The 27,069-nt window shown below is 36.7% G+C and overlaps 4 protein-coding genes and 1 long non-coding RNA gene across 11 annotated transcripts; 3 read left to right on the top strand and 2 right to left on the bottom strand.

Annotated features, from left to right (window-relative positions):
• Positions 1-1,896: 1,896 nt before the first annotated feature.
• Positions 1,897-2,908, top strand: LOC122038196 (glutathione S-transferase U8-like). Its single transcript, XM_042597833.1, has 2 exons — positions 1,897-2,315; positions 2,398-2,908. The coding sequence occupies exons 1-2, from the start codon at positions 1,998-2,000 to the stop codon at positions 2,761-2,763; spliced, it is 684 nt and encodes a 227-aa protein (XP_042453767.1). The 5' UTR covers positions 1,897-1,997; the 3' UTR covers positions 2,764-2,908.
• Positions 2,909-3,714: 806 nt separating this feature from the next.
• LOC122038197 lies at positions 3,715-8,596 on the bottom strand. The gene is made up of 3 exons (XR_006127818.1): positions 8,467-8,596; positions 7,352-7,459; positions 3,715-4,866 (listed from the first exon to the last, which is right to left on the bottom strand). It is a non-coding gene; the product is annotated as an uncharacterized LOC122038197 (long non-coding RNA).
• LOC122038195 (myb-related protein 2-like) lies at positions 8,497-11,605 on the top strand. Of its 3 annotated transcripts, none has more exons than XM_042597831.1 (7): positions 8,497-8,693; positions 8,784-8,988; positions 9,067-9,143; positions 9,232-9,289; positions 9,357-9,447; positions 9,518-9,587; positions 10,643-11,603. In XM_042597831.1, exons 2-7 carry the CDS (start codon positions 8,787-8,789, stop codon positions 11,393-11,395), a joined length of 1,251 nt encoding a protein of 416 aa, XP_042453765.1. In that variant the 5' UTR covers positions 8,497-8,693; positions 8,784-8,786; the 3' UTR covers positions 11,396-11,603. The 3 variants fall into 3 exon arrangements, with proteins under 3 accessions (XP_042453765.1, XP_042453764.1, XP_042453766.1); XM_042597830.1 differs by having other exon boundaries at positions 8,503-8,693; positions 10,637-11,603; XM_042597832.1 differs by lacking the exon at positions 8,497-8,693 and having other exon boundaries at positions 10,637-11,605.
• Positions 11,606-13,400: 1,795 nt separating this feature from the next.
• Positions 13,401-17,665, top strand: LOC122038198 (cyclic dof factor 2-like). Its single transcript, XM_042597834.1, has 2 exons — positions 13,401-13,724; positions 16,064-17,665. Exons 1-2 carry the CDS (start codon positions 13,665-13,667, stop codon positions 17,396-17,398), a joined length of 1,395 nt encoding a protein of 464 aa, XP_042453768.1. The 5' UTR covers positions 13,401-13,664; the 3' UTR covers positions 17,399-17,665.
• A 2,452-nt stretch (positions 17,666-20,117) lies between these two features.
• Positions 20,118-25,933, bottom strand: LOC122038199 (thiamine-repressible mitochondrial transport protein THI74-like). Of its 5 annotated transcripts, none has more exons than XM_042597835.1 (6): positions 25,593-25,933; positions 23,033-23,207; positions 22,813-22,854; positions 22,066-22,697; positions 21,549-21,969; positions 20,118-20,746 (listed from the first exon to the last, which is right to left on the bottom strand). In XM_042597835.1, the coding sequence occupies exons 4-6, from the start codon at positions 22,666-22,668 to the stop codon at positions 20,442-20,444; spliced, it is 1,329 nt and encodes a 442-aa protein (XP_042453769.1). In that variant the 5' UTR covers positions 22,669-22,697; positions 22,813-22,854; positions 23,033-23,207; positions 25,593-25,933; the 3' UTR covers positions 20,118-20,441. The 5 variants fall into 5 exon arrangements, with proteins under 5 accessions (XP_042453769.1, XP_042453772.1, XP_042453770.1 ...); XM_042597838.1 differs by having other exon boundaries at positions 22,066-22,708; XM_042597836.1 differs by lacking the exon at positions 22,813-22,854.
• Between the last annotated feature and the right edge of the window lie 1,136 nt (positions 25,934-27,069).

The raw sequence follows: 27,069 nt of genomic DNA on the forward strand, positions 1-27,069 counted from the left end.
TATATTCACATATTAGACATCATGTGGTCATGTTGATTTACAATATAATATTATTGATATGTAATTTTAAGAGTTAAATGATTATTTTTCAAAGATAAATACGAAAATACGTCTTTGTGTAGCTTGTTTTTTATTTACAAAACTCATTTTTAACTTTTTACAAGAAATAATTAATATAACTAATTAAGTTTTATTTATAAGATTTCTCAAGATTTAATCTCCTTGTAGTTGATAATCGATCAACTTGAAAATTATTTACGTGATTTGCACATTAACCAAGCATTTCAAAGATTGACAGAGTTTAATAATCTTTTATATAGAAGTTAGTTATGTCAAAGACAATGTATCCATTGTTTATACGTTTTTAAAATTGATATTAAATTTACTATTGCGACTGTGATGACCAAGAGTGTTTTTTATTATAGGAATTGTGAAAGGTAAATTAAAAATGATTGATAATTAGATGAATAATAATTTTATTATGTATGTAGAGAAAAATATGTATTTCTAGCTGTTGATAATGAAACTAAAATATAAATTTTAAAATATGAAAATTCAAAAAGAATAATTATAAAGTAAATTGATCTTGTCTGAGAGTCGAGTCGACGGACGTTGGAGAGATGACGCTCATGTTGACGGGAGGTAGACTGAAGATGACGTGGACCTCCAACGAGCTAAGCCTGCAACCACAAGTCATTAGTGTCGAGCAGGGAGGGGTTCCACGGTAATGACCCTTTGACGCTCAAGTCAGTCATCGGCGTCGATCGAATGTAGAGAAGAGAAAAGAGTAGCAGCGTAACTGTGGCTACAGTAAAAGTGAACATACCTCCGTCGAAGTCTGGGGGTCCTTATATAGGGCTCCCGGGAGGCGCGTATATGCTTCCCAAAGCATGCACGCTCCTCAAAGCATATATGGAAAGGACGTATCAGAAAAGCGTGTCTGACGTCATACCTTAACAGCTCGAGTATATCCCTGACGTGACAGTGAAAACTTCCACCGTACGATTCTTTGTCTGACCATGCCGCAAACCATGTCGCATGTTGGTGACACTGGTCCCTAGGAAGATATCACCAACTGCTCCTTTTGTCCATTATTGGGCCGAGCGGGAGAGCCGCTCAACCAATCTGCTGTCCGGGTGACATCATGGCCGAGCCGAGCGAGCGAGTCCGCTCGGCCAACAGTCCGTTGTCTCGGCTCCGTCTTGTCAAGCAAGGGAATCGTGCTTGTTTGGTCGGCGCTGCGTCCATTGTTCAACCGAGCGGGACGGTCGCTCAGCCTTCGTCCTTCCATGCTTGAGCTTTTGAACGTCGGAAGCTTGGTATTTGGCTGAGTTATAGTAGTGCCGGATCGGGTATTCCTTGCGCCGATCGGGAAGGAAGAGTCACCCGATCGAACGAACTCCCGAGGTATTGACCATCTTGACCCTCTATTGGACGGACCTCACCCTACCACCGGATCATAATTATTTTATAGTACTTTTATGATTATAAGACCACCATAAATCTAACAATATAACAACTGTATTGAATGCTCATACGTTTCCTAATTTCTCTTGATTGTATAATTTCATTAGCTAGATTATTCTTTTAAATTATATATAAAGGGAAGGTTTGTGTGTCTAAAGTGACATATTCTAATATATATATTTTTCTCAGCAAAATTTCCAAGCATTTGTTTTCTTTCTTCTTTTTTTTTACATAAAAAATATAATCTAGATGTTTTTAGACTAGTTTTATAATTGCGTTGACCAATTATCTCCGGTCAAAACCTTACAGGGGAAGGAAGTGTCAATAGATGGAGCTTATTTCTTTATAATATCTGTTCCAACTGTTGATTAATCAAACCTCCAGTCTACAGAAAAAACAGAAAAACAAATATATCCGAAGCTTCTTGGAAAAGAAATAATCAATGAACTTCTGCTTGGTTTGTTATGTAGATAAATAGCATCTTGGAGAGCAGAAAGCCGGCAAGCTAAGCTAGCAATTAATCAATTGGCATGGCTGAGGCTGAGCAAGTGAAGGTGTTGAGGTTCTGGGCAAGCCCCTGGAGCTTCAGAGTGGAGCTTGCTCTGAAGCTGAAGGGGGTACCCCACGAGAAGGTGGAGGAGGACCTCGCCAACAAGAGCCCTTTGCTCCTCGCCTCCAACCCGATCCACAAGAAGATCCCTGTCCTCCTCCACAACGGGAAAGCCATCCCTGAGTCACTGATCATCCTCGAGTACATTGACGAAACTTGGACAGACAACCCGATCCTGCCCAAGGCTCCCCATGAGAGGGGCATGGCCAGGTTCTGGTCAAGGTTCATAGACGATAAGGTCTCGCTTGTTACCATCTGTTTAGATGAGAAAATTGATCGGCTTTAATTTCTTGTAGTCCATAACTTTTGCTTGCATGCAGTGCGTAGGTGCTTGTTGGATGTCATGCTGGACGGAAGGGGAGACGCAGCAGATGTTTATGGAGCAAGCAAGAGCATGCCTGAGGATCCTTGACGATGAGCTTGGGGGGAGGAGGTTTTTCGGAGGCGAATCGATCGGCCTGGTCGACATTTCTGCCAGTTTCTTTGCTCTGTGGCTTGGTGTGCTTCAGGAAGTGGCAGGCATAAGCTTGATCAATGGCGACGAGTTTCCCAACTTATGCAGATGGATTGAGGGATTCGTAGCATCTGATGTGGTGACGGAATGCTTGCCTCCAAGAGACAAACTCCTTGCTGTGTTCCAATCCAAGAAGCAAGCAATTCTAGCTACTAAGTCTATGGTCTATTGATGGCACAAAATTTAGTTTGTGATCTCCATTAAAGTGTTGGGAGCAATAAATGGCTGTTCTACTCTGTTCTGTTTGAAGTTTGCATGGTTGTTGCAACTACTTAGGAAGTAAATTTGAATAATATGGAACTTTTTTTGTTTTTTAAGTTTACATTTTGAAAATGAAGTTTTGTTCCAAATATTAAAAATGGAGAAAGAGCCTTTCTTTAACTACTGAAGTTCTTAATGTAGAAGGAATCATAATTTTGCCATCAAACTATACCTGCTACACATACATTATTATGTATAATAGACTATTTGTCAGCAAAAGGAGTTAAGAACATGGAAGCACGTGTACTTCTGGTTGAAATCATATTAAAAATGAGAGCATAAAAAAAATTCTAAATTAATTTGAAAGAATTATTAGTAATAGGAGAAACAATTCAGATAACTTATGCAACTTCTACCTCTCTTGATCAATAAAATTTCAACCAAAGAATAGAAAGAACAATGACCAATAAGATTGAAAGATATCTCAGCCTCATATGGGTGCAAAAAACAGGTTGAAGATTAGTTTTGTTTTTAGTGAAGGCTGGAAATGAAGATTTTCAAGAAGGGAGGATGAGAGAAATCTTATCCATTGTTGCATAAGAAAAGGCTCAAATTGTACAATCTTTCCGCAGAACAGAATTTTCCCTTGTCTAGAAACCTCAAAGAATGAGAAGGCCAAACTTAAACAAAAGCAAACAATTGTTTCTCAAGGAAAGGAGGAGTCTTGCTATCAATACTATGGTAGAGAGAAGACATGAAAGTCGAATTGCAAGAAGTAATTCTATAAAGATGAAATTCATCATCCTAGTCACCCCCCTAATGACTGTCCCACATCATTGGGAGGGAATAGATTAGGAAACCAAAACTAGCCATCACATGAAAAGATAATTCTTCAATTTTTATTGGGATTTAACCCTTGCTCAATTCTACAAACCTGCTATGTGATAATCAACTCGATTATACCCTAGGACTATGAAAAAGTTATCTTGGATCCCTATTTTATGTGGACATACCACAAACCCAACTTTGAATCTCAAAAAGTTTAACCCTATTAACTTTTTAATTCCGTCTTGCAATATTTAAGGAATTATATTTTATCTCTCAACTTTGAAAATTTTACCTCTTGTCGACAACAATGGGAGAACTCGCGTGAGGGAGGGGTGTTCTTCAGTGTGGGTTCCTCGCAGAGAAAAAGGCAAACACTGAACTAATCCATCAAATTCCTAATCAAGCAAGAACAAAAAGGGCGTAATTTGATGTGATCACAATCCGAATCTAAACAAGACGGTTCAATCTGAATCGACAACCGACCATGCACTGAACCTCCAAGAGAATTTTACAAATTCCATGAGAGAATTCACTTGGCTAGCTTAGCAATGATTATCTTCTTGTGAGACCAAACAATAGAATGAAGAAGCCCTATTGATGTTCAAGTGGCAAAGAATATTACTGTCATTCTGCTCCAGTGGGCAAAAAAAAGGTACATCAGTCATCTCCTAAGCAACTCTCTTACCACCTAATGCTACAATCTTCGAGCAAGGGGCCAACCAAAGGTTCCAAAATCCCTAAATCCTAAGCCCAGTAGTGGCCCGAGCACATTGAATTCTCTTGCTCTTCGAGCTTTCAACCTCTTCACTCTTCAGCCTTCTTTATCCCTCTTGATCAGAGAAGCTATAGAGGATCTACTATACCTAGTACTGGAAGGAACAATTGAGATCAGATATCCAATTTGCTCCAACTTGTAGAGAGTATTCAACTTGGCACTTGTACAAAGTTGGTCTAGTTCAAGGGGTCTTTACTTTGATTCCAATTTGGTGGCAAAAGGGAACTGTTAAGAGTCGGAATTGCAAGCCAAGCAGAAAAATACCCAACCTTGTTTGCTGCCCAATGCTTGCCTAAGATATATGTTTACTAATCATGCAACTTATCTGCACAAGCATACGCAAGTTAGAGCAGCGGTCCTGCACAAGTCGCAAATTCCTGAAATAGAGGGGTCACCTTCCTGCTTTTTGCACCCTAAGCAATAGGCAAAATGTTGCTTCAACATAGTTTGCAATCAATCTTCTTTCTTGGCCTAACATGACAAAAAAGAAAAGAAAATGGCATCAGATTCCACTTCACGGACAATTATCCTCCAGCTTAGAAAAACATACAGCAGGAAGGAATAAAGTTCTCTAGCTCAAGTCTTGCATTCATTCCTTCACCTTTGATTCTTCTAAAAGCAAAAAAGAGAAGATAGGATGAACTATATAAAAAGTGTTCTTCTATGCATGGGTTTCTATCAAAGTTTCTTCTTTCAAAAGAAAAAAAAAGGGGTTTCTATCCAAGACCAACTTCAAGTTTACTAAACTTTGTAGGATCCTATTGTTGATCGCCAATATACACTGCCAAATTAATAATGATTCCAATGAAAGTTAGCAAGGCCATCCATTGTTCCAGTACATTCTCAGTCAATTTGCTAAGAATGGTGAAAACTTTATAAGTTCCTCCCAAACATTACCCAAGAATAAAAATTCATGTTCACAAATACAAAACTTTTGTATGTAATTAGTCAAGATTACTTCAATGCCTCATATTGTCATGTGCATCGTAGTCATTCCATAGTTATGAAATTTTGTTGATTGATTAATGAGTTCAAATTATGATTCAATATTCAAGCAATCAGTCTTTTTAAGGCCATCTTAGCGCATGTGTGCTCTATCACGATTGTTGACATGACAATATTAATTATTTATGAAGCTTAGGTAGGCTATTACATTAAAAAAAAAAAAAAGAGAAAGAAAAGCTACCAATAATTGATGACTATAATTGCTATAACTTAGTAAGTTATCAACATAAAACTAGGGATTACAATGCATCGGGTTCGGATCGGCTTCCATATTCTCCATCCTTGTACCCATCGAGGATCGGATATCCATCCTCATACTCATACCTATTAAAGGATCGAATATCTTCTATACTGATAATTTTTTTCTTTCCATCCACTAACATTATTCAACAAAAGCACATTAGAATTATCATATTAAAAAAAGAAAATATAATTAAAAAAATAGAGTAAACATCTCTATAGCCCACTCCTAGTATCAACAAAAATAGTTAGTGATTTTGGGAAAAAATCTTTATATATATATATATATATATATATATTATTTAATTGGGTATTCGGGTCGGATATCGGATATCAGTAGTCCCTCTATATCCTCTATCAGGTTCGGAGAAAATTGACATCTCTACCTAAAACTGAAAGTTCAGGTTATATTTATCAATTTATCTTAAAATTTTCTGAATGACATCTCTCACTACTAAACTTGATGGGTATCACATCAAATTCCCATTTGTCGCCAGTGCCTTGTTGATCTCTATTCAATAATTATACACACAGAATAAATGCAACTGGGAAGTTCACCAATGAGTCGAGTTTTTAGTCTAAATATAGGGCAATGATTAGTAAGATGCTGCTAGATGAGGAAAGAGGTTCTTTGATGGACCTGCTACATGCTGTGATATGCACATAAACCACAAGAAAACCAATGGTCATTGCTTAACAACGAGGCACAGCATATTCCATTGTCAATTTCATTTCATCAACAAGAGTAAGAGATATATTATTCTTGTTTATCCCTTTCATGCAAAAGAAGGATTCTATCAACTTTGTCAATTTTCAATATACTTTACTCTTGGAAACAAGGGATTGAGCATATGCTTTACTGTCTGTTTTAGAGAACAATGAGGAAATGTTCAAACCAACATCATGAGAGAATGATTGTGCAGCAAGCAATACACTAATTGACCATACAGTGGTACCCTTATGATGATAGGCCATTTCGACCACAAACTCATACTTAAGAGAATCATATCCTTCCTACATATTTAGTAATGCTAGATCTGAATGAGAACCAGTTGGTTTCACTTGAAATGGTGGATTAGGGTATCAATGCACTTACCTGCCTCATTAGCTATTGCAAGCATATTATAATGACATGGCCTGATATATATAGAAGCTTAATTAAAAAAACAATCTATGGAATTAGCAATAAACTTCTCCAAACATCTTAAAATATATTGCAAGTGCATGATCACAGTAAAAGACAGAAAATTTCAGTCTGATTAACATAAAGGGCATCCAAATATTTCAGTGATAAAATTATTGAGCATGGGGATAAATAATGCAAATTATGAGGATGGTTCTCATTTCCTTTGGAAGAAAGATCGAGTGATTATGTAAAATCTTAATTTTTTTGGAGAAAAGAAAGACACTATGGTAATGAAAAAAAAAAACAAATATTTGGCTGCAGAATATTGGTCACTGCAAGATACTATTGCTGCATGGAGTTGATAAATTCTTCATTCCATTTGAATAAAGAAAATGGGCCAGTAAGAATTACTTAAATAAGTATTGGGAGATGCTTTACTCAAAAAAGGATATAAGAATGTTCACTTGTATAAGTATCTTGTAAATTGAGGACCACGTGAAGATAATTAGCAAACAAAACAGTACATGCATTTATCTATGTTTCATATTCACTGCCCTTTGTTTATTCTCAAAGAAGAAAAACCACCTCTGCTTTAATTATAATAGACATTCTCTGATCACTTTCTGCCTTCCATTCCTCAAAAAGAACATCTACTCAGTCCATGGTGCAACTTGCCCATTTGCCCATGTTCACCTGAATCACAAAGATCAACAATAGAAAATTGAGTGCTCAGGCAGCTAGGAAAGAGAAGCAGCATAACTCAAAAGCACACAAAAAACCCAGTGCCTGAGTTGTTCCACAAGAAATAACCTATGATTACGCAAATTATTTCCTTATTATTCAGTCACAACAAAAAGTGCACCACATGGCTAACCCCCTATCGATGTGACAAGATCTAGGATAGATGGAAATCCATTTCATAAGCTTTTGAGAATTGAGATCAACTCTATCAGCTATTTGACACTGTTTACTTTCAGAAAAATAACTGCTCTATTTTGTAATTTTTTGTATTATCTTCTTGTCTTTGATGCAAAAGGATACCCCTTCTCCCATTCCCTATCTTATTTACTTTGTCAATAATAAACAAAAGCAAAATATATGCAGCATAGAGACAAGAGGGAGCTCATGCTGGCTACATATCCCTTTATTATATACACAAAGTGTATCATATTTTGTTGTTGGATTTAACCAGTCAAACAGAACTTTCAAATTTCTCTAATCAAATAGCCTGAGATTACCAACCTGAATTAACCACATATCAGACTGCAGGTAACTACAAATTGCATTATTGATAATTGAAGACACCTATGATTTATTTTCATCAAACAAACTTTTTCTAGTAAAGAAACTCTACCCAAGCGGACCCCTAATATTTAGATTCTTACAATTCAGGAATCTGGAAACTTTGCCGAAACTGCAGAAAGATTAGAAACATAGCATCAAGTTTAAAAATTCTCTTCACAAGTATATGCTACTCCTTTTTCTTTAGTAGTTCTTTCATGAAAGAGAGTGGATATTTAAGGATTTATTCTCCTGCACATGCAACAAGTTAAAGTTGTTCCACAAAAAAGTTTCTTCTGAAGAATATGAGCACCATTAGGCTTATGAACTGAAAACTAAAGTTCCAGGACATGGTCCATATTGAAGGAAGAAGGACAAGATCTCTTTTTGGGTTGCTGTGAAGATTGGATTTACTTAACTGCTTTATTCAAATGATTCCAATTCTCTTTTGCAGTTGGCTTATAAAGAGAGCCTTGTGCCATCCTTCACCTACAAGAGAAGCAGATAAGCCTTTGGGAGAAGGATGGATGGCGCATGCCCTGGCATTCCAGAAAAATAAAGCAGATGAATCTGAAGTGATAAGTTTCAGCTACTCAGAGATCTGATCTGCATAGTGCTACCTAGATCAAAGAAGACAGTAGAGAAGGTAAGAAAAAGGAAAAACAGAGAAATTTTTGCATATATTTGATGATGATAACTACATGATTGATGACCTCACAATTTCTTTACCGAGCAGGAGATGTATCATCAAGGCCACAACAACATCCTCTCTTCTAGGACAACATTTCCTCCAGAGAGGCATTTGTCATTGCAACAAGGGGGAAGCATTTCGAATGAGTCGGGGCTAGTTCTATCAACTGATGCAAAGCCAAGGCTGAAGTGGACACCTGAACTCCATGACAGATTCATAGAAGCAGTTAATCAACTAGGCGGCGCAGACAGTGAGTAGACGAGAAAAACAAAGCACTTAGGGAACATCTTTGATTCAGAGTAAAATAACTAACATCATTGTTTTGCAGAGGCGACACCAAAAACAGTCATGAGACTCATGGGCATTCCTGGACTAACATTGTATCACCTGAAAAGCCATCTTCAGGTTCTGACTGACTACTTACTCTATTCTTTTTCCTTTTCTTTATTCATTTTTCATATTTGAAGATTAAGCTTCTCTTGTTGGATTGCAGAAGTACAGACTCAGCAAAAATCTTCAAGCTCAAGCAAACATGGGAAGTATTAAGAGTGGTAAGAGCACATCCAAATTTATCAATCAAAACATATTGATTTTGCAAACTAATACATATTGATGCAGTTGTAGTTTGTAAGCTAGCAGCAGAGAGAACAAATGAAAGTAATAATATATCAGCCATGACCAAGACAAATATTGATCCCCAGCCAAATAAGTAAGAGAACATCAACACTCATTTAATCTAACAATCAAAAAAGGAAATCTATAACTGAGTGAAATTTCAGGCCTATTCAGATAAATGAAGCACTTCAAATACAAATTGAAGTACAAAGACGGCTACAAGAACAACTAGAGGTAATGTTTAGTCAACATGTAATGTTTATCAACTGTTATTTCCTTCCCTTATACATTAGATTAATTCTAAGATATTTGAATTAATAAGAATTTAACAGTTTTAATTGTGTATTATATTCTAAAACTTTTGCATATAGTTACTTAAAAGTACCTACCAACTAGCTGGTTTAGTAGAATGAAGATTGGATCAAGCCCAATCTACAACTACAATTTGTCAAAAATATTTCCATTAAATTTAGTTATATGATATAACTAAGGGAAACAGTTCGAGGAAGTGATTAAAGAGGAAGACATGGCTAGCAAACACAAGCCATAAATCACAAAAGAGCAAATATGTCCATAATCCATGGAAAGATTAAAATGGTAGCAAGACAGAAGACATCGACTAGTTTAGATGTAGCCTAGTAGACACCTTGAGCTTTGTGCAAAGCCATTAAATATAGTTTTAGAATTTGTGCCAAGTGACAGTTCCAGTCTTCCTTTATCTCTGATGATTTCATTTCATGTTCCTTTGAGGTCAAAATCACGAGTAAAACTAATTATTCTTGATGGACTTTTCTTTGGTGTGCATTCTATCATTGGTTTAACTGAAAGGAAACAAGAGAAAATATCTAAATGAAAAACAATGGCCTTAGTATTTCTGAAAAAACATTGGGAAAAAGTCCACGTAGCAAACCACCAACTAGATGGGACTGGAGGTTATTGTCTAACACAGTGAAGATTTCTAAAGAAAAGAATGACATGACTTTATTAAATAATCGTGCATCTTCAAGATAACAGTAGCCAAGCCAATTGGTTTAAACTTCAGCTTTTCTTCATGTTGACAAAACAGCAATTACAATTAGATAACTTTGCTAAAGAATGAACTAAGAGATAACTGAAACACCACTATTAAATAAGGTTAAAAGGCAACCAAAAATAAGAGAAGTAATCATCCTGGACTCAAAAAAAGGAATGAAGCCGTTAAGCCTTTTCTTTTACTTTCATCTCTTCTAATTTGCTTATGATATTAGATACTGACAAATCATGCAAAAATGCATCTGTAAAAGGTTCAGAAGCATTTACAACTTCGAATAGAGGCACAGGGGAAATACTTGCAGTCTGTGCTGGAGAAAGCTCAAGAGACACTTGGGAAGCAGAATTTGGGTACTCCAGGATTGGAAGCTGCTAAAGTTCAACTCTCTGAACTAGTATCCAAAGTCTCGAATGAATGCTTCAGCAATCCATTTCCAGGCTTCGAAGATATTACCCACCTGAATAATAATCTACCAGAGTATCAAGTGCAACTTGCCGACTGTTCAGTAGATAGTTGTCTTACATCTTCTCAAGAATCACAAAAGAATCAAAACATAAATAATCTCCATCGGGGTCTAAGAAATTATAATGGCAGCTTACTGCTTTGTAGAGAAAAAGTGCATGATGGTACTAGGCTTGAGAACACTAAACCTGCATGGTTTTATTCAAATGAACAGAAGCCTTTTTCCTCATCCATTTTAGGAGATTCTGAAAGGACACCTCTCTCGGCCTGTAACTTCAAGGTGCATCCTTTAAGTTCTGAAGCTCAAATAGGAGGGGCTATTTCAGAGGCTTGGCATAAGGAAAGAAGTGATGGAGCCATGTTTCTTGAGAACACACACAACAGGAAGCATGCAGAACAACAGAGCAGAGAAAAGGAATCAAGTAGTTTCGATAAGGCAATTAGTTTTGGAATATCTAGTCATGCAGCGCAACTAGACCTCAATGCTGACGAAGATAACGAAGGTGCAACAAATAGCAAATTTGATTTGAATGGTTTCAGTTGGACCTAATTTGTGACTTCAAAACAAGTACAAAAGAGAATATTCTATAGTGGCTGGAGTCAAATATTATAAGGCATGTTTACCTGTATATAAAGGAATTATACATTTTGCCTAGAGTGTACTTGGAGGAAATTGAGAATTCGTGTATAATATAGGAGCAGCGTCAAGAAGGTCAAAAACATTGTGTTCTTAAATCATTGCCATCTAATACAATATATTAATAGTGACATCAGTGATAAAACCTTCAAAGTTGCATCTGAATTATCTTCCCATATACCCTATGCCAATTAGATATATTTTCATAATGCATCAAACAAAAAGAAAATTCATTTTGCTTTAATGCAGCAAAAATATTTCACTGGAAATTTAGCACCATTCCTTTCATGAGTATCAGCTTAGCAGTTGTTTTAATACAAAGTCAATCATCGTTGGCACTCCTTTTTCTTTTATTTTTTCCCTATTTTTTTTTTTTTTGGCAAATGGAGGGTGGACACCTAAAGATGTATAGTAAATCAACCACATCATCACTATTTTTCAGTTTGCACAGAATTTTCTCCCCCTTCTAAACCACATTAAAAATCAATGCTTCTAATGGGAAAATAAAAGATACAACAATTTACGGACAACATATTGCAATCATGATTAGAATTGGAGGATAGCAAGAGAAAAATTAGATAGCTTTAACAAAATATTCAAGCATAATATGCAGCTCTTTAGAAGTATTATGCTCGGAGTGTATTTTCTGACAAATAATAAATGGGCACCAAGAAAAATTAGTTTTTAGACTATAAATTCCTAACTTATTCATTGGCGTCTATCTCCCTGAGACCCTGACAGAATTAGTCAGCAAACAAAATGATATAATTGCCGCGAATGATACTATAACGGAAGCCATAAACTAAAATGCCCACAACGAAGCATGCTATCTCTACAGTATTCAAGCTCATACCTTGCTCTTGAATAATGATGCCTCTGCCGAAGAGGAAATTCGTTCACTTTTCCACTTCAATCTACAAGTAGTTTGCGAAAGATGACGCCTTTCCAATAATACCTTTGTGGCTTCTTTCCAATAATGCCAAATGATCGCCGGCCAATCGAGGTAGGTTTTTAGGGTTGCTGGTTGGCCTGTTGCAGGCCTCGCACCCTTTTGCTAAGAAAATTAAAGATGGGAGTAGGAGTGCCATATGATTTTGAAGAAAATTTTGCTAACCCGGCAAAAATGTACAATTAACATTAAACTAGCAAAATTGAACAATTAATATTATTATTTTTGGTTAATTTCAAATTGTTAAATGTAAATTGTGATGTTCCTTATTTAATGAAGGCATAACAAGCTCTGATACTGATCTTCAGGAGAAAGTAGACTCATTTTTTATTTTAAATTAGTAAAAATGAATTAATTCAGTAAAAAAATCTTCAGATTTTAACAAGTTCGAGTATAAAGAAGATAATAAGTAAATCATAGATGATAGATAAACACTATATTTTTAAAAAAAAAAGTTGCTCATTTGCAATTTTAAAATTTAACAGATGTCATTCTATTTAACACCCACTAAATTAATAGTAAAAAAATGACAATAATTTCTAAATTCTAAAGATCTTACGATACTTGTTCTAAAAGCTTTAAAAAAGATAAAATAAGTTTTTTTTTATTTATATATGGTTTTTTTATATTTATATTACAAAGCGTGGTTTCTGGACTGTGGTCACGGTACCCGGCGACGGGTAACCATAAAAATGTCGTTATAGTGGCAACTAACTTCATATGGAGGCTAAAGCCACCAAAATTCTTCGTTTGTCGATTCACCCAAGCCATTCTCACCACACGATCCCTTTGTGTCTGTGTTAGAGAGAAGAGAAGGATTTGGGTAATTGGGTTACATGGACGTGGAATCTACAATTAAAATATGAAAAAGGTATCCGTGCCTGTTTTGCTTACCTCCTCCCTCTACTCTTTTTCTTCTCCTTTCCGCAGGCTGACGTCATGACCTATCTCCCGCCCTAAAAACTCGTGGCTCAGAACGCCTCTCTCTCTCTCTCTCTGCCTGTCTGTCTGTGCGAGTTAGAGAGAAGCATGGAGGCAGTGACATGAGATCGGAGTACCTGCGGGAGTCGGAGCTAATGGCAGGAACGACGGTTGGCGGCGAAACGACGGCGATCTCTGACGCCACAGATCCCCCTATTTAAACTCTTCAGGACGGCCACCGCACTTTCGGAGAGCCTCCTGCCGACCCCGGAGGAAGGGGCGCCGGCGGGAGGCGTGGAGAAGAAAGCAGCGATGGGGGAGATGGTAGTCCCAGATGCTTCTCCGACGACGGAACCCGAAGATGGAGAAAAGGTGAGCATAGAAGTTTCTGGCCTGTTTTCCTTTTGTCTTAGTTCCTTTTGCTTGTGGCTGCCTAGGATTCATTCTGTTCGACTTTTATCATTTTGAAAGATGAATCCTTTCTCGGCGGTGGGTATTAGGTTTTTGTGGTGGTTTATTATTGATATGTTCTTATTTTAAAAAAAAATTGCTTGGTTTTGTTTGCTCCCTTGTCTTGATCGCTAAAATTTTCAACTGGATGGACCTCATTAGCTAGGGATTTTGAATTGTTGCATTCCTATTCCAATGTGTGCCTGATTGTTCAAGCTTCCTTTTGTTCGTGTTGTTTGAGGACTTTGAGCACAGTCATGAGGCAGGACAGCTCTGAACGAGGAATTATACTAGATAACAAGAAAATGCACTTTTGGCCCTACTGGAATTATGCTATCTAATCCCTACTGGAAATATGCTATCTAATCCAGGATTTGGTAGCTTAGCTTGTTAAAGTTGTTTGAGTGTAGAAAGTTTGAACTTTTATGTCTAAGGGCGGTTGCCAATACCCTGTTTCCAAAGAACAGAGCTAATAATGTTCCTGATGAACTTAGGTACTTTTTCAGCTAGTCACCTGTAAGATGGCACAATACACAGATTGATCAGATAGGTTAGATCATCATGGTTCAGCATTCATTTGTACTGAAAGTGTCATAAGTATTAGTTAAAGGTACTGAAAGTGCATCGAAGTCATTAGCTTTTTTGTTTTTATTTGTTCTCTTTTAGACAAGAAAGAATATCAGCATCAGCTTCTCCAGGATAGGTACTTGATCAATTGGCTTTAATAGTTCCACTAATTTTGACAAGACACTCAACTGCACCATCAAAGTAATTGATGCTAAAATGATTACAATTGGTGAATCAAAATAATGTAAAAGTCAAGGAGAACTTTGACATATGCATAATTTCAGATGATCTGGTAAGGTCTCAAAGATTAGTGATGGGTGTAGGTAGATGTGTAAAATGGGTCAGGCCGCCCACGGCATGACATGCTCAGCCTAAAACACCTAGCAGATCTGGGCTAGGTGCTGGGTTGCGTCCTCTAAGCTGAGTTTGGCCTAATTTTTTATTTATAAAATAATAATATTGTTATTAATATTAATATTTTGAATAGCATTTAATAACTGTATTAAATTTTATTTTACTAACATTTAATTTTAAAATTTAAAGATCTATTATTTTTTTATACTTTTTAAAAATAATTTTCAATTACAATATTTTAGTTAATCAAATTTTATAAAAAAAATCAAATTTTTAGAACTTTTATTTTTATTATTTTTTATTTAAATTGTTGGGCACATGGGTCCATGCTTTGGTCGACACAAATGAGCATAGTTCACTCAGGCCCAGGTTCGTGCTGGGGAAGGTAGAGCCATTTTCTGGGTCATGCTGGACATGACCATTTGGAGTCGGTAAAGGGCCAAACTAAGCACACATCACGTTTGTCCTCCTAGTTCTAAAGATTATGTTTTTAATCCATAAATGTTAATTGATATGGTTATGATTCCAAACGGAGGCCTTTTCATAGATGCACTTGATCCATGAGGTGTTTCATTGTTTTTGTCAAGGAATTTCTTGAATATAGAAATTCTTGATAACACTTTTAGTTTTATATTTTTTACAATTGTTCTTGTACCATCCAACCGATAAGGTTCCATTCCTCATTTGCTTACTACTTTAGGGGAAGTGATGAGGATGAATAAAAGAAAATTTGTTTAAAAGCTTTATTATATCTCTTTAATACAAAATATAGAAGATATTGTGTTATATATTCCCATTTGTTCATGTTATTTGTAGATATATTTTGTTATGAGATTGTAAAAAGAATAAATTGAAGAGTTGAATTGTTGAGAGAAATTTTGAAAATTCAAAATTATAAGTTAAGTAGAACTGATAATATATGAAATATAGCTTCAACAAAATTAATGAGTGTTCTCAATTGCGCATGATTTTTGGTTAATAATAGATCCAATTTATTCACATTCTGCTAAAAGTTTCCTAATAGTATTGCTACTTTGATCCTTTTGTGAATCTTCTTGACCCATAAAAAGTATGAATAATCCAACTAAATTGCAAGAAAATAAGAGGCACAAGGAAGTTGTTTTGGGAGAAAAAAAAAATCATGGGAAATCATTCATCCGACACATTCATTACAGAGTATTTTGAATATTCTTAACAAAGCATGTTCAAAAACTTAATGGCTAAATTTTCTCTTAGAAATATCATATAGAGTAAAATTCACATATCCTATTTCTGTCTTGATTAATGTTTCCTTTAATTGTGTATGTGCATATAGTATGTTATTCCTTGGATTTCTTCAGGATTCACGCAAAGAAGTAAAAGTTAGGGAAGTCAACAACGCTAAGGTGATTGTCCCTGATGAAGGAGATCAGGATGTTCCAATTAATTCTGCTGTTGTGAACAGCAAGGATGAGAACAACCATAAAGAATCAACTGAACTAGGCAAAGCAGTGTTTGATTCCAAACTTGTGGATAACAATTCTGATGCTGAAGGTTCTGAACATGAGAAGGTCCTCAAGAAGCCAGATAAACTTCTGCCATGTCCTCGCTGTGACAGTATGGATACAAAATTTTGTTACTATAACAACTACAATTTTAATCAACCTAGACACTTCTGTAAGAATTGTCAGAGATATTGGACTGCTGGGGGAGCTATGAGGAATGTTCCTGTTGGTGCTGGGAAGCGTAAAAGTAAGCAATCTGTATTGCAGCACCGTCAAATAATAATGCCGGAAGATGGATTCCAATCTCGTCAACTTGAAACCCCTGATTTGACACATCATCAGATTCTTCCTGACAGGGCTTCTGCTCCTGCAAGATCTTTAAATGGAGAAGGAACTATCCTTAAGTATGGAACAAAATTACCTCTTTGTGAGCCCATGGCTTCAACGCCTAATGTGAGCTCTAAGTTATATGGTGACAACAGGGAAGGGCCTTCATGTTCATCATCCATAACCGTCCCAAGTTTTTTAGAAAATGGATTAGCAGGTAAATTGATTCCCGTTGTACAAAATGGTACGCTGGGCTATGGCTCTGGAATTCCACCAATGTCTCAGTTTCCATGTCACACTCTGGCTCCTTGGGCATACCCTTGGAATCTAGGATGGACAAATATTGCTCCAGTGCTGGCTGGTGGACACACGCCAGATTTTGCCCCTGGGCCTGCTAATAGTAATCCAAATGCACCATGGAGTTCCCCAACTATGCCACCAACAGCAGCCTTTTGTCCACCAATTCCTTTGCCTTCCTTCTGGGGATGCACATACAACTGGCCTAATGGAGCATGGAATTTGCCATGGCTTGGGTTCAATAACCTGATTTGTGGACCACCCTCCCCAATCAATAATGGGTTTTCAGATTATGATTCTCCAACCCTAGGGAAGCATTCTAGAGATGCCAGTTTACATGTCGAAGAGAAGTCAATATTGATTCCTAAAACCATTAGGATAGATGATCCAAATGAGGCAGCAAAGAGTTCAATATGGGCCACTCTTGGAATTAAGCCAGAAGTTGGCATTTTCAAACCATTCAGATCCAAGTCTGCAAACAAAGGCCAGATATCAGATGCTGCACAGGTATTGCAGGCAAATCCTGCTGCTGTATCACGATCTCAGTCCTTTCAGGAAAGCTCATAGTTGTTGTATTTACAAACAGTGTTTAGCAGTAATTTGGGTAAGTAGTTGTATTTACAAATGAAAAAAAAAATTGTGCCTTGTTTAAGAATGTATAAGCTGCTTAGTCTTGTGGCTTCAATATGTCACTTGATGCATTCATATGTACAAATATATGGCTGGTGTCTAGGGTGAAGCTGGATTTTTAGGAGCAAACTTTCCATGAAGATCCAATTGAAGTTGCCAACTTGTTACGAATTTACTTTAGTCCAAAATTTTATGTCGTACACAGTATGAGAATGATGGTGTCAGTCTTTTTCTTGAGAACTGTTATTATACATTTGCATCGCCTGATATGCAAGAAAATGCCTGCTCCTGCATGATACTGGTAGAATGCATGCTAATCAAGATTGGTAGATTGAACTTACAATTAATTATAAAAACCAGAGGAAAATCATGCTTTGAACAAGGAAAGGCATGCATCATTATACCTCATCCTTCAAAAGTATCTTGTTCCTCTTGGATTTTGTGGGGCTTTGACATTGTGAAGACGATAACTGGAGCTTGTATGTACACTATCAACACTATTTTCACTGAAATTGATGGACAGTTTCTCATTCACTAAAATGTGTCTATAAAGACATTACTGCTCACAATGTTTCAAATGCATTCCTTTGCTATTATCATTAGAATTCACAGTCGATCAACATCGCCAATTATCATGAATGCAATCACTTTTGAATTTCCTTTAATAGCTTTGTTGAAACATTGATCCTCATTTATCTGTAATCTACTTCACTGAAATTAATCCTCTTTTTCTTTAGTGCCTATACAACTGACAGTGACTGTATGAGAAGAATAAGGGAAGAATTATTGTATAGACTTTTTGGTAGTCCGATTACAGGCCGAGAATAGAAAAGGACTAATGTTAGTTAATAGCTAATGATCTCTTAACTGTAATGCTTACCAACCTCGATGTGGACTTTTGGTTCTCCAGCAGGGCAGCTGTGCTGGCGTGTCTCTCTCTTCGTCGTGTGATCTATGCTGTCGCCTTCTTCCTTGAGCTGCAACTTCGCCTCCCGCCACTGCCTCAGTGAACCTTTCTCACCAATCCGGTGCCGCCACCTTCGCCTAGCCGCTGCTGACCTACCGGCACCGCCCCACTAGGACAGTAAGTGAGCCGAGCCGAGTCGAGCCGAGTCGAGCTTTGGGGTATTCAAATTTATTTGATAAGATAATCGAACCGAGCCGAGCTTAAAATGAATCAAACTTTTGAAATGAGTTTCAAGTTTGGCTTGATTTATTTTTTATGAGCTTGAGCTTGTTTGAAACTTAGCTTGAGCTTGGTTCATTTAGATGTTATCAAGCTCTCAATTCAAGCTTGCCTTGAGCTTGGTTCGAGCTTGGCTTGAGCTTGATTTGAGCTTGGTTCATTTAGATGTTATCAAGTTCTCAATTCAAGTTTGTTTGATTGTTTGAAACTTTTAATTATTTGATTGGTTATTAAGATTATAATTTAAATTTATTTATTTATTTAGTATATTGAAAAGAGTTCTATTAATAAATATGGTTCACGAACATTGTTCATGAACATTGTTCACGAACGTTAACGAGCTGAACACATATGTGTTCAATCTTGTTTGTTTAGCTTAACGAGCTATTCAAGCTTATTTGTTTAATTAATCTTATGTATATTGAACGAATATAAATAAATTTTTACCAAATCGAACACCAAATTTGTTCACGAACACTTGATTCATTTATAGCCCTACGCCCCACCTCTTCTCCAATCCCTTCAACCATCACCACCATCCTCCTTGTCTTTTCCCTCTGATCTGCTTCTCTAGGATCTCCGATCTTTATTCCTCTCCTCAAAAGAGAAGCTTTCGTTGAATCGGGGCGTGTCGTGATTCCCTAAGCGAGAGTAAGCTACCAAGCAGCCAGCGGGGCAAGTACCGCTGCACTTTGCTTGTGCATACGTTCGGGCGTTTGTTTGAGCACCGTGTGGTGAACGAAGCTGTCGCCTTCGGAGTGAATTCCATGGTGCTATAGTTAGATTATATGCATACATCATAAATCCAAATAATAACATAAAATGTTCATTACTTATCAACCTCTTGCTACCTGATGACTTAATCACAGTGACCTTTATCATCTCGAACTCAGGCTGATATTCAAAGTGTTTCTCCTTTGGAGAGTAGAAAAAAAAAATCCAAAATGCCAATCAATTTTACTATAAAAATATTAACATATACATGGTGGTAGAATTGCATGCTAATTATTGCTATTTTTATCTTCCAACTATTAGCATTCCTACTAATTATTCTCTAGATTTAATCGATGTGAGCGTCCAGAGTGTCAATTCAAGCTATTAAATTGCTTCAAGATAGGCCACACGACTGAATCAAAGGTTTATAGGTTTAGCTCATCGTTCATTTTATCTACTGCAGAGCTATGTATGAATTTCTTATGTATATCGGCAGTTTAAAAATTTGTTTTTTTGAGTTCCATAGCTATGCGCTTGAAGAGCTTTTGGAATGACAGTAATATTTTTTCTTCTAAATATAACTTGTGCACCTATCTTTCATACATCGACTTCTATATGCTTAATAATTAATATTGAATACGATGCTACCATGTGGATCCACGTTCAGCCAAGTAGATGCCCACAGAATTGTTATGACGGCAGATAAATTTCTCCTCAAATGTTTGGGTTGGAAGTAATTTGAGTAATGACATCGACTGTACATTTCTGCCCATTACCTCAATGAGCAAATTTATATCAAATAAATGGATATCCAATTATAACATATTGTGGAAATGAAAAAGAATTCGCAGAGTTCCTCTATTTTTCTACCAATATCAGGTGCTTTCTTCCGTTTTTGTCCAATTTAGCAATGAACCGATGATTGCTTGAATTGATATTCTCGGATGGTCTTTGATGTTGTTGGCTGCCTGTTCAGCTCGATAGGAATAGATACAAGGCCTAAAAATGATAAAAAATGACATATTTGTTGATTGACGATCATAAAATAAGAACATATAAGGAAGTGACAATGCTGTGGCATCATTCAGTATCGACAGTGCCTCCATTCGGTTCCAACTCAAGATGGGCATTGTCTAAAACCATGCTTTCTTGTTGGGTGATTGGAGTGCTGGGTGAATCATTGGATGGGATGTTGATCCCTACAAACCCTATCATAATGGCAACAGCTCCGAAGCACTCCAATAGGTTAGGCGCTTTGCCAATGAGACTATCCACGACTACAGCCATTGGGACTTGAACTGAGAGACCAGCAGTGGCGACAGTGGTTGTGGTTAATTGCATAGCCTTCACCCAGAGGTAATCACTGAGCACATTATCCATTAAACCTGTGTCAGCCAAATCAAAAGAAAAAAATAAAATGGGAGATTCAGAGTAGAATAAACAACGGCGTGCATGCGTGTGTGCTATCAGTAAATGTAGAAATATAAAACATGGAACTTCAGTTTCTCTAAATACAATCATATATATGGAGATTCTCAATTGGATCCATGACTTGAAGAATAGTATATTATATGTCAAATTTTATTGCTTGTTAGATGAGGTTAAGACTTTAGAAAGAGACATACTGAAGGGAAGGAAAAGAAACAGATGGAGAAGGGGAGCCAACAGAGTTTTTCTCATTATATGCTAATTACTTTGGTTCTCTATTTCTTCCTTTATAGAACTCCAAATCTTAAATGTAAACCAACTAAGAGGGTGTGAAATCTGTTTAACTTATTCCATTATTCAGAAATACTACAATTGTTACTGAGTTTTCGAGCAAATAGGAAACAGTTTATGATAAAATGGATTACAAGCATAAACATCTACATTTTCATTTTTCCATCTATAAAAAAATAGGCAACTTCAGTAAAGCTGGGTCAAAATATATATATCATCCTTCTTAACACATCAAAATAGAAAGAGTCATGACTTGAGCAACATGCATCGAAAACTAACTTCTTCTAAGAGAATTAAATCATTAGAAGCTGAAATGTTAAGAGTCTAAACAAGAGTTTCTCTTTCTTAAAAGGAAGTTCCTTTTTTAAAAATAATAGTCAGGTTTGAACAAAACAAAACAAAATAAAAGATGCTCATACAGCTACGGAAACTGAAGCTTTGAGGATGAGAGTGAAATTTGCTGCAAACCTTTTCCAACAATAAGACCAAATTGTTGCCAGTTAAGCTTGTTAAATTGCTCCAATCGTGTGAGATATAAAAATAAAGCAACAGGCAGAAATATGATAAGATTAAATAGACCAATGAATCCAAGAAACTGTGCGGTGCTAACTTGACCTTCTCCTTTTTCCTCATCCGGCAACTTTTTACGAATAAGTGTGATATAAATAGAATATAGTGCAGCTGAAAAGAGAGCCAAAATGTCTCCAAAGAGAGGATTTGATGCAACCACATTGATTCCATTCTTCGAATCAGCTAGACTCACCATTATAGTTCCTCCCATGCAAAGCAGAACACCTGTTAGCTTCAGCCATGTGAATGTTTCTCCTAGGAAAGCTAAGGCAACCAAGAAGGTGAAAAGGCTCGATGTGCTGCTTAAAATAGTATTTGACTGCAAAATAATAAACACAATTAATATACTATTTCAACAAATAGGATAGATAAAATTATACAGAAAAATGATAGATAAATGAATGGTGATATTTACTGTGACAGTAGTGTACTTGAGTGAGAGATTGAAGGTTAGTTGAGCAAAGAACCAAAAGGGGCAAATCAACAAGCTGACTATAGCAATGCGAGTACGAGTCCAACGTCCCTTTGAATCCACTTGTTTACTGTGATCATCAATGAGAACAATTGGCCCTTGCTCAAAGACTGATCCATTACGGTTATACAGTATGCTATCTGGATCTTGAACGCTGACAGTAATTTCTGATGTATTTTCCACCATGACATGACTGACCACATGACGATGAACCTTATGATCACCATCTTGTAGAAGATTTACATTCTCCAGATCATTAGATTGCTGAAGATCAGGTTTACTCTTGAATGTAAACCATGATTTAAATTTTTCACTTGAATTCTCAAAATACCGACCAATTTCGACAATAGGGATGTAAATTACAAATAATGAGTTGCAGATATAAGTGACCAAGAAAGGAGAAACACCAGAGTCAACAACAGATTGTACTATATAGCTTGCAGCAATCCATATTGTGGCCACTGCAAAAATATATATCAATCCTAAAGTCCAACGCCATGAATCTGCCTTCATCCACTTTCGAACTGATTCGCACAGCTGATCCATATCAGACTGACTCAGTTCATGCCATCTTCCTGGTAAAAGTCTGTATTGTTATATTTATAATGAACACTTCCACTGGTCTTTCTATTACCAATATTGATAATTATCAAAAAGAAAAAAAAATGAACTTAATGTACAATCAATTACCACATTTTTCTTTGTCCAAAGTAAATTTGATTCAGAAAAGAACTGACACATAAAAGAAAATGATTAGATATATCCCTTTGTATTTTACATAATCGTAATCTAATAAAGGAATAGCTTAGGGAAGCATATGTCCACCAACAAAGTCTTCATATATTGACAAATCGGCATGTAATGAAGTTAAATTTTGGCATACTAATCATATAGTCTCTGCAGTATCTACCTGTGAACTTCGTAGTTGAATTACTTGATCAGTAATATCCAAACCAACAACATCCAACCTTGAACCAACCAGTGCCAGCAACCAATATTAAACTTTTTTCCTTTGGTATAATTGTTTCACTTGACATCTTAGACTCTAAAGATCATTGCATTGTGTCATGGAACACTTTCTTGACCTGAAAAAGTTAAGCAAATGACCAAGTGAAACAATTTTTAAAAGCTTAGGAGCTAAAATGATATAATTTGTGGATTTGGGCATGAAATAAAAAAGTAGATGTTGGTACAGAATCATCCAACGATCGAATATGTGTTTTGATTATGTCAAAGGGTTCAAAGTTAGGTTGTCTTGTTATCTAACAAGGTTGAATGAGTTTGCAGGAAAGTCCTAAATGTAGTTAGGCAAAAGTCCTAGCTGCGGTTAGGCAGGTGGAAAAACCTAGGGGGTGGTAACCCTAGGTCCTAGGGGGTGCTAACCCTAGGCGGAAAGTCTTTGCGGGTCGAGGGTTTCGGACAAAAGTCCTAGGGGGTGATAACCCTAGGTGGAAAGTCCTGGTGTCGCAGACCAGGTGGAAGACTGGACGGGTCGTGGAGCGGGCACCCAACAGAAAGTCCTGGAGCCTCGGGCGCTGAGCAAAAGTCCAGTCGGTCTGGAGGACCGGTCTGGTAACAGGTATACTCTTCTGAGTGGAGTAGGTGAGGACGCGTTCCCCGATGAGGGACAGTAGGCGTCGGTTCGACCTAGGGTTTCCGGTCAGGAATCCGAAATCAGAACCAGACAGTTCGATGACCGTCAAATACTTTATTTTACATATGTATATTATGCTAACTTTGTTTTGCAGAGTATGTTGGTTTGTTTGGCTAACGTATTTTGCAGGAAGCCAATTGGACATCCTTGCCTCGGATGAACAGTACTCGAGGCGCCCTCCACGGAGCTTGGAGACGCCTCGGTCACATATAGAGACAGTCTCGCAGCAAGGCGCGAGGGTGCCCTCGTGGAGCTTGAGGGCACCCTGGACCTGGCGTGAGGGCACCCTCCATGGGCTTGGAGGCGCCCTCAGGTGGTTAGGCAATGACTTGGTCAGAGCTCATCCACGCTGCGAATTCGGCGCGAATGAGGGCACCCTCCACGGGCCTTATAAGACAATCTCGAGCAGTAGCTTGAAAAAACAACGAAAACGCGATCCATCTTCCGTGCACTGCTCAAAGAGTCATCCGATAAAGCTGTAGCAAGACACCGACGACCTGATGCTTCGAATTTCCTATTCTTAAGTTGTTGGTATATTTTCTTACTGTACTTAATTGTTGTACTCTAAACTGTAACTTTTGCGAACTTATAGTGATTGTCCAAAGTAAACGCTCAACGAGCGTGAACCTTGGAGTAGGAGTCGCCCCAGGCTCCGAACCAAGTAAAAAACTCTAGGGACAAAGTTAAATTCTCTCTATCTCCAAACCCCAGCTTGCTTGATCCATTAAATATAGGGTTCCCTATCAAATCATGGCCAGCTTAATCAAATTAGTAGTTGACTTGAAAAGCAGGTTGAATCCAGCTTGAACACGATTCAAGTCCAAAATGAACCTAAAAAATTGCACTTAAAAAAATTCGACTAAGACCTGATAACCTAGTAGTGGTTCCCTAACCAAATTGAGTGGGTGCAACTATATCAGAAATATGGTTGTTCTTGTGTTAATTAATGGTGTCAAAAATATTCTTAACTGCATTTTTGTTATCCATTATGAGTTGTAGAATTGCATTTCCAATTTTTTTTGGCATCAATTAGCCCAACTCCCAATTGGTGGCTCAGCCCCGGGCATAGCCTCCAACAAGACCACCAATTAGTCCTAATTCAGACAACCTTGTAACTAAGTTAAGCAATTCCATGAATCACAATTCAAAGTAATCCATAGCACATTAGGAGTCCACAAGCCCATTTTATTCAAACGATATGAGTTTCTGAAATTCAAGCACCGACATGCATTCTTCTCCAGTTGATGCATATTTAGAAGCGAATTCAAACAAATCTAAAATGACTTTACAGTATTGTTTTGTTCACCTACCTTGATATCCACAGATTATCCTTCATCCTTCATATAAATTCAAAGAATAGAAAGAATCAAATAATAGGAAACTGATCGAATTCAATTTTGTTTCAATAGTTAATGACACTAATAGATTTTTTTCACAAAGAAAACAAAATTAGTACTTACACAGAAGGAAATCCTTACAAAATAAAGATGCAGAAAGCACAATAACTACACCGCCAGTGGTTGCTCTTACTACCTACAGCTGAATACATGAACTTAAATACTTGTATAAAAAAGAAAGATACAAAGAAATTAGTTCCTTATGGGTCTGATTCTGTCCATAACAGGTACCTATACATGATTGCAGTTATTCTCGCTGCCGTGAATATCAATAGTTAGCCAACATACTCAAGTAATAACTTGTATACCAAAAAGATGCAATAGTTGTACGCGAAATAGGATGGAACGTTATCAATCGCACGAAACCCTTAAACTCATTCGTCTTCAAATTAAAGCATAGAAGAGTGGTAGAGGTTTACCTCCGATCTGTAACCAAAAAAAATATATAAGGGAAATCCAACAGCGATGATGAGACGGCAGACGATCAGCAACAATTCAGGAGTGGCAATCGGTGGATTCCCCTCCAGAGATGATGATAGAGGACGATCAGCGATGATGGCAAGCGTGCGTCGCCGGAGCAAGAACAACAGTAGATGTTATTCGCCAAGGAATCCAAAACGATTCAATGGATCTAGGAATGCGATCAGAAGAAGGGATTAGAGGGGATCCGAAGAGATGAGTTCGGCGAAAAACGTCGCGAGATCTTGTAGTCGGAGAGAAGCAGCTTGGGTTCCGAGAAGCAGTTAATGGACGATTGAAAATAACAAAAATATGGATCGAACGGTTACACTAGTTTAATGTAGAAATAATTATAACAATCGAACGGTTAATAATGGATCTCACTTTTTATCTGCAATCCCTTATATGCAAGCTGGATAAAAAAATACTAATGTTAATAAAAACTAATTATAACATCGAATAAAATAACAGAAATCTGAAATTTCCAAATGTATTTTTAAAAAAAAATTAAGCACAATTTAATAAGATTTCAAATTCTTTAAAAGAATTTTAAAACACCATATTCAAACTTGTATTAGAGAAATAAAACGATTTTTATAAAAAAAAAATGTTAAATGATAAATCATTCTGAAAGGAATATAATTTCTCAGTAGAAATATATTTAGAGAGACAAATTGCGATTTGTTTCTAAAAGTTATTAACTTTTAACAGACATTTTTAATTATGACTTATAAATTTAGAGACAACTCATTAATTATTTTTTAAAAATATTATTAACTGTCAGATAACTTTTAGAGGAGGTGATTGCCTCTGTCAATATTTTAAAGGAAAATTATTAACTATTGCGGTGATGATTTTTATTAGTCTTATAATCTTTCTGTTATATGCTTTGTATCCATTTTACGACCAAGACCAAGTCCAATAGGGGAAGCAGTTCTATTTAGTCAAATTCATTGTGTTATTCAGATTGAAAAAATAATATGAGGGAGTATACAAATAATTATATAATTTTAAAATAAATTATGAGTGAATTTATATTAATCCATTTATATTTTAAATGGTGCCATTATGGGAGCTAGCCCTCTGTTGCGCAAAGAACGGGCAACACTTCTCAATCTCTAAAGCGCGAAAGAAGAGGAATAGAGAAAAGAGATCACGTGGAGCAATAAGATAAAGACACATAAAAGGAGAGCAAACACAAGAAAGGAGATGAAGAAGAGAAAGAAGAAGAGTTACCGTAATTCGGCGGCATGCCTACTCCAAAAAAATGGCCGAAACTTTATTAGAATTCTCTCTACACAAGAAAAACATGCATATTACATGATTCTTGTGATTATTGTTGTACAATATGTTTACAATGATCCCTATAAATAATGCATAAACCTCAAACTCGGTAAAATTATAATAGAATTTTATATGAAAAATCACAACAGAATT

Source organism: Zingiber officinale, chromosome 1A (genome assembly GCF_018446385.1).
Source record: "Zingiber officinale cultivar Zhangliang chromosome 1A, Zo_v1.1, whole genome shotgun sequence".
Classification (NCBI taxonomy): domain Eukaryota; kingdom Viridiplantae; phylum Streptophyta; class Magnoliopsida; order Zingiberales; family Zingiberaceae; genus Zingiber; species Zingiber officinale.

Bases quoted from the DNA above. Each gene is read 5' to 3' on its own strand.
- LOC122038196 (XM_042597833.1), top strand. From the start codon at position 1,998: ATGGCTGAGGCTGAGCAAGTGAAGGTGTTGAGGTTCTGGGCAAGCCCC. The intron at 2,316-2,397 runs GTCTCGCTTGTT...GCTTGCATGCAG, and splicing joins CAAGGTTCATAGACGATAAG to TGCGTAGGTGCTTGTTGGAT.
- LOC122038195 (XM_042597830.1), top strand. From the start codon at position 8,787: ATGTATCATCAAGGCCACAACAACATCCTCTCTTCTAGGACAACATTT. The intron at 8,989-9,066 runs GTGAGTAGACGA...ATTGTTTTGCAG, and splicing joins TCAACTAGGCGGCGCAGACA to AGGCGACACCAAAAACAGTC. The intron at 9,448-9,517 runs GTAAGAGAACAT...GTGAAATTTCAG, and splicing joins ATTGATCCCCAGCCAAATAA to GCCTATTCAGATAAATGAAG.
- LOC122038198 (XM_042597834.1), top strand. From the start codon at position 13,665: ATGGGGGAGATGGTAGTCCCAGATGCTTCTCCGACGACGGAACCCGAA. The intron at 13,725-16,063 runs GTGAGCATAGAA...GGATTTCTTCAG, and splicing joins AACCCGAAGATGGAGAAAAG to GATTCACGCAAAGAAGTAAA.
- LOC122038199 (XM_042597839.1), bottom strand. From the start codon at position 22,668: ATGGATCAGCTGTGCGAATCAGTTCGAAAGTGGATGAAGGCAGATTCA. The intron at 21,970-22,065 runs GTAAATATCACC...ATTATTTTGCAG, and splicing joins TCAAGTACACTACTGTCACA to TCAAATACTATTTTAAGCAG. The intron at 20,747-21,548 runs GTTTGCAGCAAA...TGGCTGACACAG, and splicing joins TGGTCTTATTGTTGGAAAAG to GTTTAATGGATAATGTGCTC.